Source organism: Sphaeramia orbicularis, chromosome 12 (genome assembly GCF_902148855.1).
Source record: "Sphaeramia orbicularis chromosome 12, fSphaOr1.1, whole genome shotgun sequence".
Taxonomy (NCBI): Eukaryota; Metazoa; Chordata; class Actinopteri; order Kurtiformes; family Apogonidae; genus Sphaeramia; species Sphaeramia orbicularis.
Genome location: NC_043968.1, coordinates 61595977 through 61611585, shown reverse-complemented (window position 1 = coordinate 61611585; position 15609 = coordinate 61595977). Strand labels below are relative to the sequence as shown.

At 37.1% G+C, this 15609-nt stretch overlaps 1 protein-coding gene across 1 annotated transcript in view; it reads left to right on the top strand.

Annotated features, from left to right (window-relative positions):
• Positions 1-5804: 5804 nt before the first annotated feature.
• The window catches only part of sppl3 (signal peptide peptidase 3), a 29973-nt gene continuing 20168 nt past the window's right edge, over positions 5805-15609 (top strand). Inside the window, exon 1 of the mRNA XM_030149287.1 lies at positions 5805-6298. Coding sequence (XP_030005147.1) covers positions 6273-6298 — 26 coding nt within the window. The 5' untranslated portion in view covers positions 5805-6272. The remainder of the gene's footprint in view (positions 6299-15609) is intronic.

Here is a 15609-nt window from a genome sequence, read left to right as displayed (position 1 = left end):
AGGTTGTTTCTATGTGAAACTACCTTGCTGAAGAGATCAGCAGACAGAGTAACACCATTTGTCACTAAGGAGATTGTAAAGTACAGGAAAATGTAAAAGTTGCTTCCCTTTTTTTCAGACGTGTCCTTTAGAACAAGCATGGAAACTGTGTCAGGGGTGTTTTGGTGATGTGATCCACAATCAGGGATAATACCTGCCCAAGTGACAGGCATGTCTCTAAACACTTGGTGATCCTGTGGCAGAAAAGCATCATGCAGAAAAAAAATAGTCTTTTGAAAGGTCAACTTTGTATAGAGTGTTTAACAAGGTGAGAAGGACATTGCAAACTGTATTTTGACACAAACTAATTCAGGCTTAATGTCCATATTTCAGAAGAGGAATGTGTAGAATACATTTGGTGACTTGTGACATTTAAAAGAATTCATAAAAATAGCTACAGCCTTTGGAGGAGGTAATTTAATTTGTCACTGCATTCTTTCGGTAATTAATTTCATTCAAAAGTTTCACAGTGCTTATACAGAAATGCATGAGATGTTTGCTATGGAACAGTTATCTCACGTTATCAGATTATGATCATGTTTGACACGAATGCACGGAGCATGCAATCAGAAACAGTATATTAAAGTTTTTTCTTGTCTCAACCACATGACCGGGAGGTTGGCCCTCTCTGTACATCTACAACAATACTGACAGTCTACTCAGACTCCCCGTTTAACCAGTTGTTAAGTATAATCAGGTGCTTTAAAGCAGCTCGAGACATGAAGCATTTAACAGGAGCGGTCTGTGCAGGATGTACAACATCTGAAATGTACTCACCTGTTCTAATGAGCTGCTCTTTAACTACAGATGGTAGGGAGCAAACTGTTTTTGAGATAATACCTCTGTCTTTTAATATTCTCGTCAGTGCTGTGCATGTTAGCTATAACACCATGCCTATTGTATGCTGTTGTGCTGTTTTAAGCTTGAACAAAAAAATAATAATGATGATACATTTTGCGTCTAACTTTAATTTTTTTATAAAAGGATATGAATGATTACAATGATATAAGTCCAAGGATAATAAAGAACAAGAACAAAACAAAGTGCAGTGGAAACGTTTATTTTACAAGCAATAAAACAAATAAAATATGCTACTAAAAGGAAAGCTACATCATATATAATGTTACAAAACACTAAAATTTAGCACTTACGCCAGAGTTTTAGTGTTTATTTTAGTGTGGGTTTTACTAGGATAATAAAATGTAACCAACAACACCAGACAGTTACCTAGCTACAATCTGAAAAGAATTAACTGTGAAGACAGAGTGTAAAATAAAGCCTATAAATATAGTCAGGTTTTGATCTGGTCCTCTGGGCATATGCTCATCTCCACAATACTCAAAGTAAAGGCTGACATCTAGTGGTCAAACCTGTATGTTACAGAATCAAAGAACATGACGTGTTGGAATGTGTATTTGATTTTAATTCACTTAGGAACAAAACAAATAAATGATGAAAGTATTGGAATAATATGAATTAAACATAAAGAAGAATCAGTGTTAAGATTATAGTGTTATAATAGCTTATTTTAATGTTTTATGCTGTAAAATGTAGCAATGAGCCTCATTATTGTGCAAATGTAGTACATAGTTCAGGCTAGGTCATGTGTTTACCTAATAATATCTACACCCTGCACTTATCACTGGGCATTTAAGGCATACTAAACCAATCAGCCAATATAAACGTAGTCTTATCTACATTTTAGCAGCAATTATATCAACGCTTTCTGTAGCTGTTATGTCATCAATAACTGCAGATTAAATGTTGTCAGTATATAATCCATATATTTTCATGTGTTACTCTTGTCTTTTATTTTACACAGTCACCAAATTTCAACCTAATGAATATCTATCTATCTATCTATCTATCTATCTATCTATTGGTCAGTTGGTCAGTTGGTCAGTCGGTTGGTCGGTCTCCATCCATCCATCCATCAATCCATCCATCCATCCATCCATCCATTTCACTAGTCTCTTCCTTGATCAAAAATACATAAGTATGCCAAACTGCAGCAGGCAGCTCACACCAGGTTGTGTGTGAATCCCCGGAGACACACACACACACACACACACACACACACACACACACACACACACAGAGGCCACTTGGCTTTTATAATATAGATACATAGTCTGCACATCCATCCTGTCTGAATCTGAAATGAAACCTGGACTGGACTAACCTGTAATACTTCACTTATGAAACTATTTCACTTGTCTAAGCCATGGCATAAACTATCAGTAATTTAGGCTCTGTTGTCAAGACTATGTATCTCTTGCTACTTATTTTACTACTTATTGCTGCTATGTGTTATTTTATGAATTTCATCTTGAGCATGAAATGGCACCTTTTTCCACAAATGGTCTTCACACAAGTGTTGGTCTTTTTCTCTGAATAATTCACTGGTTACATGTTCAAATTTTGTTGTTTTTTCTTGTCTTAACTTGAGCTGATGGACATTGAATATCTCCTCAGAGGTTTATAAAGTTTATCTTTATCTGTGTCTGTTTTCTTTACCATAAAAAATGAGCTGTTTATGTGTGAGTGAGCAGATCCGCTCTCATGGAATCTGACATGTTTCTAGCACAGGTCAGAACAAACTTCCTCCTCTCCTTTTTTACATGTTATAGCTGGTGGCATCCAGTGTTAAGGTGAATTACTGTCACCTGCAAACACATCTGAGTGTGGACCAGACTTAATATGCCTGAACTAAAAAGCCTGCATTGAGCAAAACAAATACTAGTTGTGTTTTCATGAGTGAGTTTTTGCACATTTTGAAGTTTTGCATTTGAACATTTGGAGAAGCTCAAAAAACCTATTCATTTTTGCAAAAAGTTTTGTTTGCATGACGTTTACATTTTCAAGATTACTTGCAAAGTGGGAGATGGAAAAATCATTATGAATGAACTCACTCAAAGCAATTATTTACCCCTGCTGTTTAAAACATTTTCCCAAATAACCCAGTAAAGTGTGAAAACCGTGCATGTTTTCAGAGAATAGGGTAGAACGCTGCCACTCAGAAATGTTGTCAATTCCCCTGATGAACAATCACTGTGTTGCAGCAAATAAAATCCTTTCCCCATATACCACACTAATAAAAATAAAATCTGGAAATCATTTTTTAGACTTTAGTACCTAAAAAAAAAAAGAAATTTAAAATATGATATCAATAATGTGTACAATTTGTACATCTATTCGTCCAAGTAGGAAAGCAGGGATGTTCTGCAGTTATTGTGGACTCAAAAGGACACACAGTTATTCCTCTGTCTCATCCATAAAAAAGCACAATAGTAGATGTAAAACATCAATGGAATGATGCTGTACTTCATTTACTCTGATTATTAGAACCATGTTCCTCCTTCTCATGACAGGATCTAGCCTTGTTTATTCACACCAAACTAGATTATGGAAATTAATATTATTTGCATTTTTGTTATTGTGTCTTCCTTCATATTTACTTGACATGTCATGGAAACATCTCTACTGGCTCTGGTGAAGGCCTTCTGCATTTTTGCAGCTACCATAGGAGGGGCAGAGGTGGGCTAGATTCACATAAGTCCATAAAATCTACTTCTTCCAGCTGCTCCCTTTGAGGGTCGCCACAGTAAATCATCTGCTTCCATCGGACTCTGTCCCCTGCATCTTCTACCTGCATGTCCTCCTTCACCACTTTTATAAATCTCCTCTGTTCTTCCTCTTTGCCTCCTGCTTAGTTGCTCCATCTTCATCATCTGTCTATCAGCGTATTCACTATCCCTCCTCTGCAGTTGTCTGAACTGTCTCAATCTGGATTCTCTCACTTTGTCCCCAAAACGTCCAACCTGAGCGGTCCCTCTTATATACTTTCTCCTAATCCTGTCCATCCCTGTCAGTCCCAAAGAAAATCTCAACATCTCTGCTCTGCCTCCTGTCTTCTCATCAGTACAGCGGTCTCTAATACTACCAGTATTGCTGGTCTCACATCTATCCTGTATACCTTTCCTTAAATTGTTGCAGATGATCTTTTGCCACGAAGTCACAACATAAATCCATAAAATATCCCCATCTATATGATTATCATATGCATTAAAGTAAATAGTTATGGGATTCTCATTATTGTAAGGTTCCTTCTAAAAACCTCATACATTTAGCAGCAGTGCAGTACTCTGGAGGATTTTTATTCAGACTGATTGACACCATCTCATGCTGTTTCATCTCTTCGCATCCTCTAGTTGGAGTTGATTAAGATTTGAAGGAGGTATGAACACATTTCAAACTGATCCTGAAGTAGAAGGCTGTTGATCACTGCTCTTGAATTCATAAGGCTCTTAGTTAATACTGCTCTTGTGTCGTGTGAATATGTGTCTCTGTTACTGAGGACAGATTGTGCATAATCTGCAAGAAAAGCAGCTCTTTGCAGACTTTTTAATCCCCACACTATTTGACTAGTGGGAATCCCACTGACCGTTTTCTAAACCCTAAAGCCACCTTTATCTGCAGGAAAGGCACTGTCTTGTCTGGCATCAGCTTAGGCCTAATATGAAAGTTTCCTATTGTCAGGCAGATTTACTCATTCCACTACATTCAATTCCATGTACCCCAGAGCAGTTCAGTTGTTTACAACTGACGATGTAAATGGTAGACAGCGCTACATTTCACCCATTATTTTTTAGACCTAGCTATTCAAGATATACAAAAAATGTTCCCCATGCAGCCCTGTGTATTTAAAAGATGACTTGGTAAGTTTACTACAAATATGTCATATCATTTTCCACTACTTACTCAACACTTAAACTCAAATCCAAAGACTGAATTGCAGCTGAATATGCTTTTTAACAACAAACATTTGCAAGGGCATATAATCTCCCAAGGACTCAAACTCCTTAAAAAGACTAAACAAAATGTGTGATTGCTTGTGCCCATTTTAGTAATACTTTCAGAATGAAATCACAAGAACTCTGCAGTCTCTGTCTGATATTATGGCTACTCGCTAACATTTTTATAAATCGACACCAAAATGGAGAGGAATAATAACAGCAGAACTTACACCCAACTTTTTGCAATTACCGTGTGAGAGACAGGGGGCGCCACAACACTTACACACAACACAGATTATTCATTTTTTTAATAAAAGGAGATAGGCCTAACATGTTTCAGTTAGTTATTGTAACATGCCATTTGGAATTGTTTTTACTCGTTGTATTTGGTCTTAATTTTTTTGCATTGTATCTCAAAATATCTAGGCCCCAGAGGCAGGTTTTACACATCCAAATGACTGTAAATCTGAAAACTAGTCTCCTTAAAAAAAACATATTTAGAGGGTTATCTAGATGTGTAAAACATGCTTTATGAAACAAGCTCCTTAGTCTGTTGATCACTGAATTGATATTTTACTGCAGCCTTGTTTCACACATCAAACAAATATAGCGGGATCTTTTAGTTTTCATAGATTAGTCTTCACTGACAGTTTAATCTCAGACTGTTTTATAACCCACTCTATATTCAAAAATATTATATTTAAATAATATCAATGTCTGATAATGATTTTCATTTTGTCAGTGTTTAATTTGTGTCAGTGTTTAACATAATGTTTCCCACTATGCGTTTTTACATTTCCTAATTTTTGGAGCATAAATAATATTTTATGATCGACGTAATGCTATCTGCTTTAGTTGTAGGTGTATATAGATAGGCTGCAATGCTGCCAGCCGAGAGGAAACCATTGCGAGCGTTTTCAGTGCACAAAAGCATTTCAGTGCACGTCCTACTTGTAAACCTACAGCAGGGCGATTTTGCGCGTCCCCGTGACTCTCGCCATAGAAAACAAAGCTGAACGTCTTCCATAACAGCTAGGGGTGCAGACTTGAGGACTATTCAACATTTATACTGGATACATCGCGCTGAATATGGATTTACAGTGGGTGTAGCATCGTTGGAGACCGAGCCTTCTCGGCTGGGGTGACGGCAGGACATTAGCGAAACCGACCAAAATAACATCAGTGTTTTTTTCTCGGGGTGCTTTGTCTTGTCCACCTAACGATAGCAAACCATCATTCCCGTTTCAATTGCAAGACATTCAGCTAGTGATTACTAGCTGCTGCCGGGATGTATCACCATGTTGTCACCTAAAAGTAACTGCTAGGACGTCGGATTGGTGAAGGAAAAGCAGAAAACCTTTCCTAGGTCCCAACGGGTTGTCACCGGGACCTGAATCTGTGTTAGCCACAGTCGCGGAACCCACTGTTTTCGGCGATATGGCGGAGCAGGGCTACTCATCTTGGTGAGTGCGCACAGGCATCGGGCTACCGACTAGTAGCTGCTTAATGCTAGCCGATGCTACTGACAAACCTCATTCATCTATGTCGCCTAACCAATGAATTATTATTCCAACAGTTCACAGAAATACTCGTTCTTCATATCGAAGTTTTCTGATACATGTGTTGCTCTACATAGAGCAAAATGTCACTCATCTAAATATTTTTTCTGCAGCTCTCGTATTGCTAGGTGCTAACTTGAGCAGTGTCGGTAGCTAGTAGCGGCTAATCAGACGCAACAGCTGATGCTGTGCTAGCTAACGTTATCCAGCTACGGTCAATTCCATTGCTGCTATTGTAGGCAAATGCTAAGCAGCTAGTTACCTAGCTAACGATATGATAAGCTTATTGGGTTTCTCAGCTTGTGACTGACTGTAATGTCCATTATCATATACATGCTTAGTGAAAACTGTAAAATGAGCACACATGTATTTCTTCATTTAAGAGGTCAGCGGAGGTTTCCTTCAGCGACAAATTAGCTGATTTGATAGCTGTGGTTAGCATCCGTCGTCGACCCGTTGCTCACAAAAACAAAGGTTCTGCCGTAGTGCTATGCTAGCTGGCATCGCAGTAATATCCCAAAATACCCATTACAGGGTGAGCTAGTCATTATGACACATGGCAATATTGCATGAATGATGTTCGCACTATTGTGCCATCACCACATGTAAAAGGCAGGTAAACATTGTAGTTTATTTCAGTGCCTGCCGTAGAATAGTTATTGAAGCTAGTCAGAGATGATGTGAGTGCACAATTGTGTTCTGTTCATGAATGAAAATTACCCACATTTGTTGAGGCCCAGCTGAATGAGGATGAGCTACGTTATGCTTATTTGGACTCAACAACACCACAAGCTTATATTGTAATGAGTTAGGAACGGTATCCTCTTGTACATGAAACCAGTCACTTGTTACATGGGTAGGTAATGTTAAGAGAAAGTAGAGGACCACAATCTGCTGTGTTTTCATAATGTGAGTATAAACAATGGTAAAAGGAAAACTCTGTACCTACTCCACATTAGATGTATGGAAAGTCGTCCAGGTGCAACAAGATTGGCAATTATGTGACACTGTAAAGACTCGTCTGATCCCGAATGCACCACTAACTTAAATGAAAGAAATGACAAATGGGCTCATAGTTTATTTAGAAATTTGTATAAGGAGACCTCCCCCTCCAGTGTTGTTGTTATAACAATACAAATAGTTTTGCTTGTTTTCTAAACATTTCTATGGCATTTTAAGAGGAGGAGGGTTAATCAAACAATTGCCGTGATTCTGATTAAGATTAAGAACATTTAGCTACAAACTCACAATAGTACTCTTACCAAGATTAATAAAAACGTGCTGAGATGATGAAATTCATCAATAGGATAATAAACTCTGCAGAAACAGATATTGCCTGTTTTTCATATTGTAATTTTTAAACATTGTGTATATAATGTATGCTAAACATACCCTGGAAGACTTTTTATATCATGTAAAAGAAAAAATAAATGTACATCTATCATACTTATAAGTTACAGTAGTTATATATTGTCAGTCTGTGTCTATTTTCATTCAATATAGTCAAAAATTTCAAAAGCTTTATACACCACCCCATCAGCATACCACCATCTACAATTTTTGATATGATAGATATGGGTTTATATTTGTTTTGCTGATCTGGTCAGCAGTGACCTTTTTAAAAAGGGCCATTTAGCTGCACAACTTGCAATATGAGATGGGAACAACAGAGGTGCTGCTATTTTGTCTTAAAAAATAATAGAGATAAAATGTATCGATTAGATGTGTTTAGGGGAACACAATGAAGACTTCTGAGACACATGATATTTGGGAATTGGTGTTTCTGCCAATGTGTCCATCAGAAGGTGAGCAGATAGTCTGAACTCCAACCTCCATTTCTGAGCCATTGAAGACAAATACCCATTGAGTTGTGAAGTATTTTGTGTTTAAATGTTCATAAAGCAGAACTGCTCCTTATTAAAGATCACCATCACATTTTTATTTGAAGTTCAGTCAAGATGAACAACCACAAGCTCAAATTACAGACCAAGACTAAATGATCAGGTGAGTTGTTAAGTCATGTAAAGAACCACCGGGATATTTGATCATGTTGTCTCATAATCACTTAAATTTGATGACAGCTTAATTAAATAGGCATGACTTACCGGCCATTCTTTACAATTTTTAAATGTTTTTTTTATTGCATGCATTAAATAACTTAGTTGCAATTCGTAGTTGAGCCCAGACCCAGAATAGGGATGCAGTATCCTCTTGTTCATACTCCTAATGAAAGGCACACAGAGACGGCAGGATTTGTGATGGTATCGGTAGTGGTTTATTGTTCTTATTTGTCTATTTTTTAATTTATTTTGTTGTTTTTAATTGTATGGCTTTTTAATCTATTTGTGTATTTTATATTTTTATTTGGGTTTTATTTATTCTTCTAACACTTTTTTCTTTTTTGTACAGTTTCTATGCCTTTAAGTCTATCCTGTATTTTATTCTTCTATTTTGGTTTTAATTATTCTTCTGTACAGCACTTTGGTTCACTGCAGTTGTTTTAAAGTGCTTTACAAATAAAGTTGGATTGGATTGGATGGTATACCAAATGCCACTGCTACCAGGTGCCTGTAAAACATTGCATTTTTTTTCATGTAATGACTCATCTTATGTAAAAAGTGTTGTAATGTTACACATTTGTAGACGATCCAGATTTTGTGGAAAATTTGTGGAAATCTTCTGAGACTAGATTTAATTTTGTGAAGTATGTGACTGTTTCCCCAAGTTTCTTTGTTATATGGTATTTATACACATGAACAAACGTTGACACAGTTCTATCCAGAATCAGTTTGCACATTATTCAATCTGGGAAAGCAGAGACACTTTCCCAAAAGCTGATTGTAGTAAAGCATGGTCACCTTTGCGGTCTTTAAGGATATTTGGAATAATGTCCTCTTTGCACTTTGAGAATTAAAGCCACATTATATTGGTATACTTTAACAGAAGGAAATGCTGGTCAGAATCTTGTAATTGCATGGAGAATGGATACTTAAAGCATGATTTTAGATTGTGTACATTAAACTTCCCTCTCAGGAATCTTAAACAAAATGCTTGGAAGTGTTAGAGTAAAACAGACTTTTGAAGATACAGAACTGGTAATGACACCATGTGTAAAGACAATATATTGCAGTAGAGGGCTACAGCATAGGTATTTTTTTGATGGTTTCTGTTTCTATATTGGTGCCTGTAATGTGTTGGTTGATTAATAATAGGTAAGTCTTGTTTTCCTTGTGGTAGGCCACATACAGTTATAAAAATGTCATGATGATAGTGATCAAGTGGTTGACTGTCCCTTTCACAGAAGCCATCTTTGTGTTTTCCCTGGCCCCTAACTATTGATAGTTGGCTTTATGTCACCATCTGGTAGATTTGTCAAGGGAGTTGTGCTGTGCGAGTTTCTCTTCCTCACTTGAAGTTCACTCGCCTATAAAAGTAGAGATTGTGAAAGTTTTCAAACATGACATTGTGGGTGAAAGTCTGAAACTGGTACTTTCAGAAGTGTACAGTACACAGCCACAGATATTTTAGTTACATATTGATATTGTACTGAAAACTGTAATTTCCTTTGACATTGTTTTGATATTTAACCTCAAACACTATGTGCTACTTTATTTTAGTAGATCTTAAATGCTGCATTCTAGTGCATTTTGGTATGTTAAATGTTATATTTTGACATGGAAAATAAGTTTAGAATTAGTTTCAGTATATTTCCTTTTCTGTCATTTTTGCTAATTCATTCTGTCAAGTTAACCTCATTTCTTACTTTGAGAATGTTAATTTTTATTTTCAGGTAATAGCTTTCTGTGTTTGCCCTTTGGTTATGGTTTTTATTAACAACTACCTGTACCTGCCTGACTTACCTCACTCAAATGTTCTCTGCACTTACTTGTCTAAACCCCCTGTAGTTGGCACATTGCTGCTACAATCTGCACTCTTATACTATCACCTTTATTAGTTTGTACTATCCTCTTACCTGCATGTAACCACCAATGGTATCGACACAACACACTAATTACACATTCAAAAAAACACTAAATATGCACAAATTTCTGAAATCTTGAAGTTCGGAATTCTGTTGCTGTCTCTTTTCTGTTACCGTTACTTCCACAACTTTTGTGGTATACTAGATTACACACAGCACAGTATGGACATCTCTGATCCATGTGATGCCCTTTTCCACCAATAGAAACATGGCGATATGTTTTCTTTCATGCAAGTACTTCCTTCTTGCAAGCAATTCACTTAGAAGCCCGTTTTTACTGTCTCTACCTGCACTGAATGCACATCAAATGTAATGACACTATTGCCAAAAAATTATGTTTTTATTGTGTCTCATAACCTTGGTTTTACTTGTGCTTTCAACACGATTGATGCCACAGTATTAGTTTGACATCTGCACTTTCAACTCAAATCGAAAAGGTGTTTTAGCGAGGCTCCATCTTGCTGCCATGTCATCTTAAATCGCACATGTCATTAGGACACACAGACACGTCCAGGGACCCTCTTGAGTTAATTGATAATTTGCTTCATTTTTGCAGAAAATAGATGGATTTAGTCTGTGACAAGGTACAAGAAAAATATATTGATAATTAGCACGGCTTTGAGCAAGCCATGCACCATTTTTTGGCTGTGCTTTTCAAAAATTAACCGTGCAAATCACGGGTACACGGCTCGCTGCCTGATACTATGGTTTGCAGATTGCAGGAACTGATTCCACTGGACCACAGAATGTGAAGAGATGTCCTACCCCTTTTGTCTACCTGCCATTTGTAGTGTTTTACCGATGGCATTATAGCATTGAGTCAGCAGATATCACTTTCTAAACTCCCATTAATTCCAACCAACTGATTAGTCATGTCTTCATCTAGAAATTTAGATAAGATGTTGGCTTGCATGAAATAACTGACCTCAGCCACAAAGAAATGTCCTTTTCCCTTTTCACATTTAAATTTTTCTGTTCTCCTGTAGGCAATGCTCTTAAGATCTAATCCAAAAATTTAATTAATAAAACTATCTGAGTTACAGTCTCATCAAGTACATCAATAGACTGACTAATCATCTTTTGTATAATGCTAAGTCAAAAATCTAAACTTCACAAAAGAATAGGTTTATTAACTTGATTTGGCGAAGTGTTTTTGTTACTGAAGCCTTTGTAAGAAGCATTTGAAGAGCAACAATAAAAATCAATACTCTCTCAAATTAATGTCTTTTTACAGATGCTTTGGTTGTATAGACGCCACTAGTGCTGCAGCTTTAAAGGTGGGGTACGTCATTCCTGAGAAGCAGTGACATTTGAACTCAACAGCCAAACAAATACACCCTTCCCCTCGGTGCTCCTTCAGAAACTCCACCTCCACATAAGAAATGGATGCACATTATGGTTTCACTGCATGAGTACGAACACACTTTTTTGTTGGCAGTGTGAAATGAATCATTCCAAGCATGTACGAACACACAGCACACACTCACAGAAAGCACGGCTATTGGACTCTGTGGAAAATAAAATTACTAGAAGTGAATTCTCTCCACCTTTAAAGTCCACATTGATCTGTTAGAATCTGGGAGATTAGTGAAGCACCTGTCGCTTGTGTCCTGAACAGAAGTGTCCCTAAAGATTAGCTTTCAGTACTCTGAGGCCTAAATAGTTGATGTTGGAGAGAACAGTTTTTTGTAGACTGAGATTTGAATGCATTACATTCATGTGCTTTAAGAAAATTAATCTTGGTTTAATTAGTTGTAGCCAGTAGCTAGTATAGCGATGTGCTTTTTCTAAACTTTTTTATTAACACTGAGCCACAGAGTAACCTTGTGACTCCGATAGCTGAGGTGTTGCTCATGTGACTGTAGCATCCCAGACAAAATAATACCTAAGTTTCTTCTCAGTGTCACTCTTTTCTGTCCATCTCCTCATTCACTACATTTTGATGAATGTAAAAATGACACCTTTCTGAATTAAATGGGTCGTTCTTTTTGGATATATCAAATCATGTTTTACTCCAGACCTTTAATTTGTCAGTCGTCTAATACTAAATGTAAATGATAGCAGCACATCAGTAGCCCAATTGTTGCCTCCAGTGTCTTCTCCATGCACTTTCTTAAAGACAAACATGCCTTTTCTCTACAACACAGAGGCATTTTTTACGATCGTGCATTGTCGACCCACTTAACGAAGGTGGCTTAATCACAGGTGTGCATTTGTTTTCTGACATTTCTTACTGAGAAGGAGAATGATTTGATGATTGACATACATGCAGCACAAGCTGCAGGAATAAAAGAGCCACAATGAACATCATAATTGGACTACTTCACTATAAGTCTCAGAGAGAGATTTTACTAGATGTTGACCAGTTAGGATGGAACGGGAGGTTTTATAAACTTTCAGCATCTGTAGGAATTGGCTCAGATTGTGGCTAATGATTCTCAATCAGAATAATAGCTAATTTTTTTTTTTACTTTGCATCAAGAATTGCTTAGATTTTTATCATTGGTTTGGTATTTAAGGACTCATGTTTTTCATTCATCTATTTAGGTATTTACTACTGTGATGTAGATGTTCATTTCAGCATTTATCCAATTTAAAATGAAGTCAAAGATTGTTCATAGTCACATTTTTTTCCATCGGTTGATATTTATTAATAAGCCGTTTGCTTTTTCCTGCAGAAACTATTTCCACCCTTTCAAAATCCACCATTGGTCAAGCTCTAGTTTATTCCACAGTTGGCAACACCAACAGTTAAACAGCCTTTTGCCTGTTTTTGATCACCTCTGTTCATTTTGCAATAGTGTTCACCAATAAATCACATATTTGTCGTGCAATATATGATATAATACAGTGCAACATACTTTGTAGTTCACTGGGGAAATGTGTCTCTGACCAAAGTGTTACACATTACAGACCCCATGATTTAAAAAAAAAAAAAAAAAAAAGCATAACAAAGCAGCATATAGGACAGTAACATCCACATTATTTAGCATCTTGATTGATCCATGCAAAAATGTTTTTTTTTTCAATCTGTTTAGTTTACGTTTGAGAACTTTGTAAAGTAACATAACAAAGCACAGTTTTTTGTTTAAAAAATATATGCCAATACCCTCAATTGCAGTATGTGAGCATTAAACCACTGAGATGCTCTCAGATTATTTGTGATCAGTTTCTGATGAAGGATGTTAATTTTGTTTATTTATTAAAACTGATATTGTCAGACCATCATTGCTAATTTTCTTCATGTTGTGCAGACCTATTGTACTGTTACTAGTCTGTCGGCAAAGGTGGCACAGAGATGCATCCCCAATAAAAAAGCCTAAATTTGTTGTCTGTAAGAGAAATGGCAACCTTTAAACGTCATGAATACTGTGATAGTAACAGGTTTATGGATATACAGAAGTATTGCAAGCCTGTAGCAGAATGCATAAAACGTGAGGATGTGTTTGCATGATTGAACAAGTCTGCTGCTGGTGGACAGTTTTTACTTTGAAGTTTAATCGGCATCATGTAAAGAGAAGTATTAGTGGAATAGTCTTTCTCATTAGCCATGCAAATTTAATTGGAAGATTGTCTTTTTCTTAATAATGAAAAAAGCAAGAAATAGCTTGTGTATGTAAGTGCAATCACTGATATGTGATGAATACACTTTCAATCTATAAAAAGAAGACAAGGGTATAAACACATTAGAGCGACACACAGGGGAGCTGTGCTTATTTTCATGGAGACAAAAAGGTCACAGTTCATCACAAATTATGTTCTTGTTCCTGCAGAATGTTGGTTGTTACATCCATAATTGGATCAGAATGTGGAGGCTAGATAAAAGTTAATTCCCTGGTGGAGGTACATCCACTCCACCCATTGGCTACTGTAAGCGGGTGTAAATAATAGCAAAAGCAAAATGAATAGCTGCTACAAAGTCACAGTTTCTCTCACAATTATTTTGTCTGGAGTGACACTTGATTTTTGACATTGGGTCTTTCATAGCTGGTCTTACAGTGGTGACATTTGAAAATGTCTTTATTGTCGCTTGGTGACCTGGGCCTTAGTGGTCAAGTCATGCATGCAACTGGCTTGATGGAGGTTGGTATTGGAATTGTGTTATTGAAAACCTAGTCTGTCAGTGAACAAGGACGTCTTATGGCACTTTGGGCTGCCATCCAGCCCTCAACAGTCCGGGATTGTATTTTGTTTTTAAATGTTCCATTCATCTATCTCACCCATGTTCTTCAGGCTTCTGTGTGCAGAATTCAGACGAACCAGTTCGATACCAGAATATGAATTAGGTCTGTGGTAGATTAAACTAGCTGTCTGTCTGCTTGCTGAGTTGACAGGGAGGCAGTGACATCATTAGTGTCTGTGTGTAGTGAGAACAAGGTCAGTTTCTTAATCACAGTTTTAATGCCTGAAGCCAAACTATTGGCAAAACACTTTACCTCTTTAAGTTAAGAGTCTACAAAAACACTTGTCTGAGTTGGGTGTCATATTTGGATCAGGCATGTGTTATGGCTTATATTTTGGGTCATGTGTACCTGATACGTCTTTGTAATTTCAACATATCTGTAAAAGATGATGTGTTACACAAATGAGACCAGGCCAAAGCTCGAAGACGACATGATAGTCCTGGTGTCCTGTTTCCACAGTGAACTACATGTCAGCCTTCCCCTCCTAGAAACCCTGTAGTCATTCCTGTACGACTGAATGAATGAATGGATGAAAGGGACAAGCGATTCTCTTATCCTCAGCATCACAATGAAACCTGCAAATTTCAGTATGTCACTATGAAAAATGAGTGGAGGAGCTCAGTGGAGAAGCTCTGTGAAGGCTGTTTTCTCTGTCAGTACTGAGAAGAAAGCTAATAAAGCAGCCCTGCAATAGACAGAACTGCGACAGTATTCATTTCATGCCAGCAGAAAAGGACCTTATCCCCATGTTCATGCTCGATCGCCAGGCTTTTCTCTTTGGTTGTTACAAATGTCTATTCACTCAGGGAGAATGACAGAGACTAATTTGTGGGTTTAAATCCTGATCAGAACTAATTTTGTCTTTTTCCTACATGTTATTTCCCCCAAAAAAACATATTTCAGTGTGTTTGGATTGCATGTGTTGTACTCCTTCAGGCTGTTCTCATATGAAACTGAAATTTATAATGCACTCTGCCTGATGCAGTATGTTGCAGAGCTAAACCGTGGAGATGGAATCTCTCTATGTTGTATTTGCTTCACAAACACTA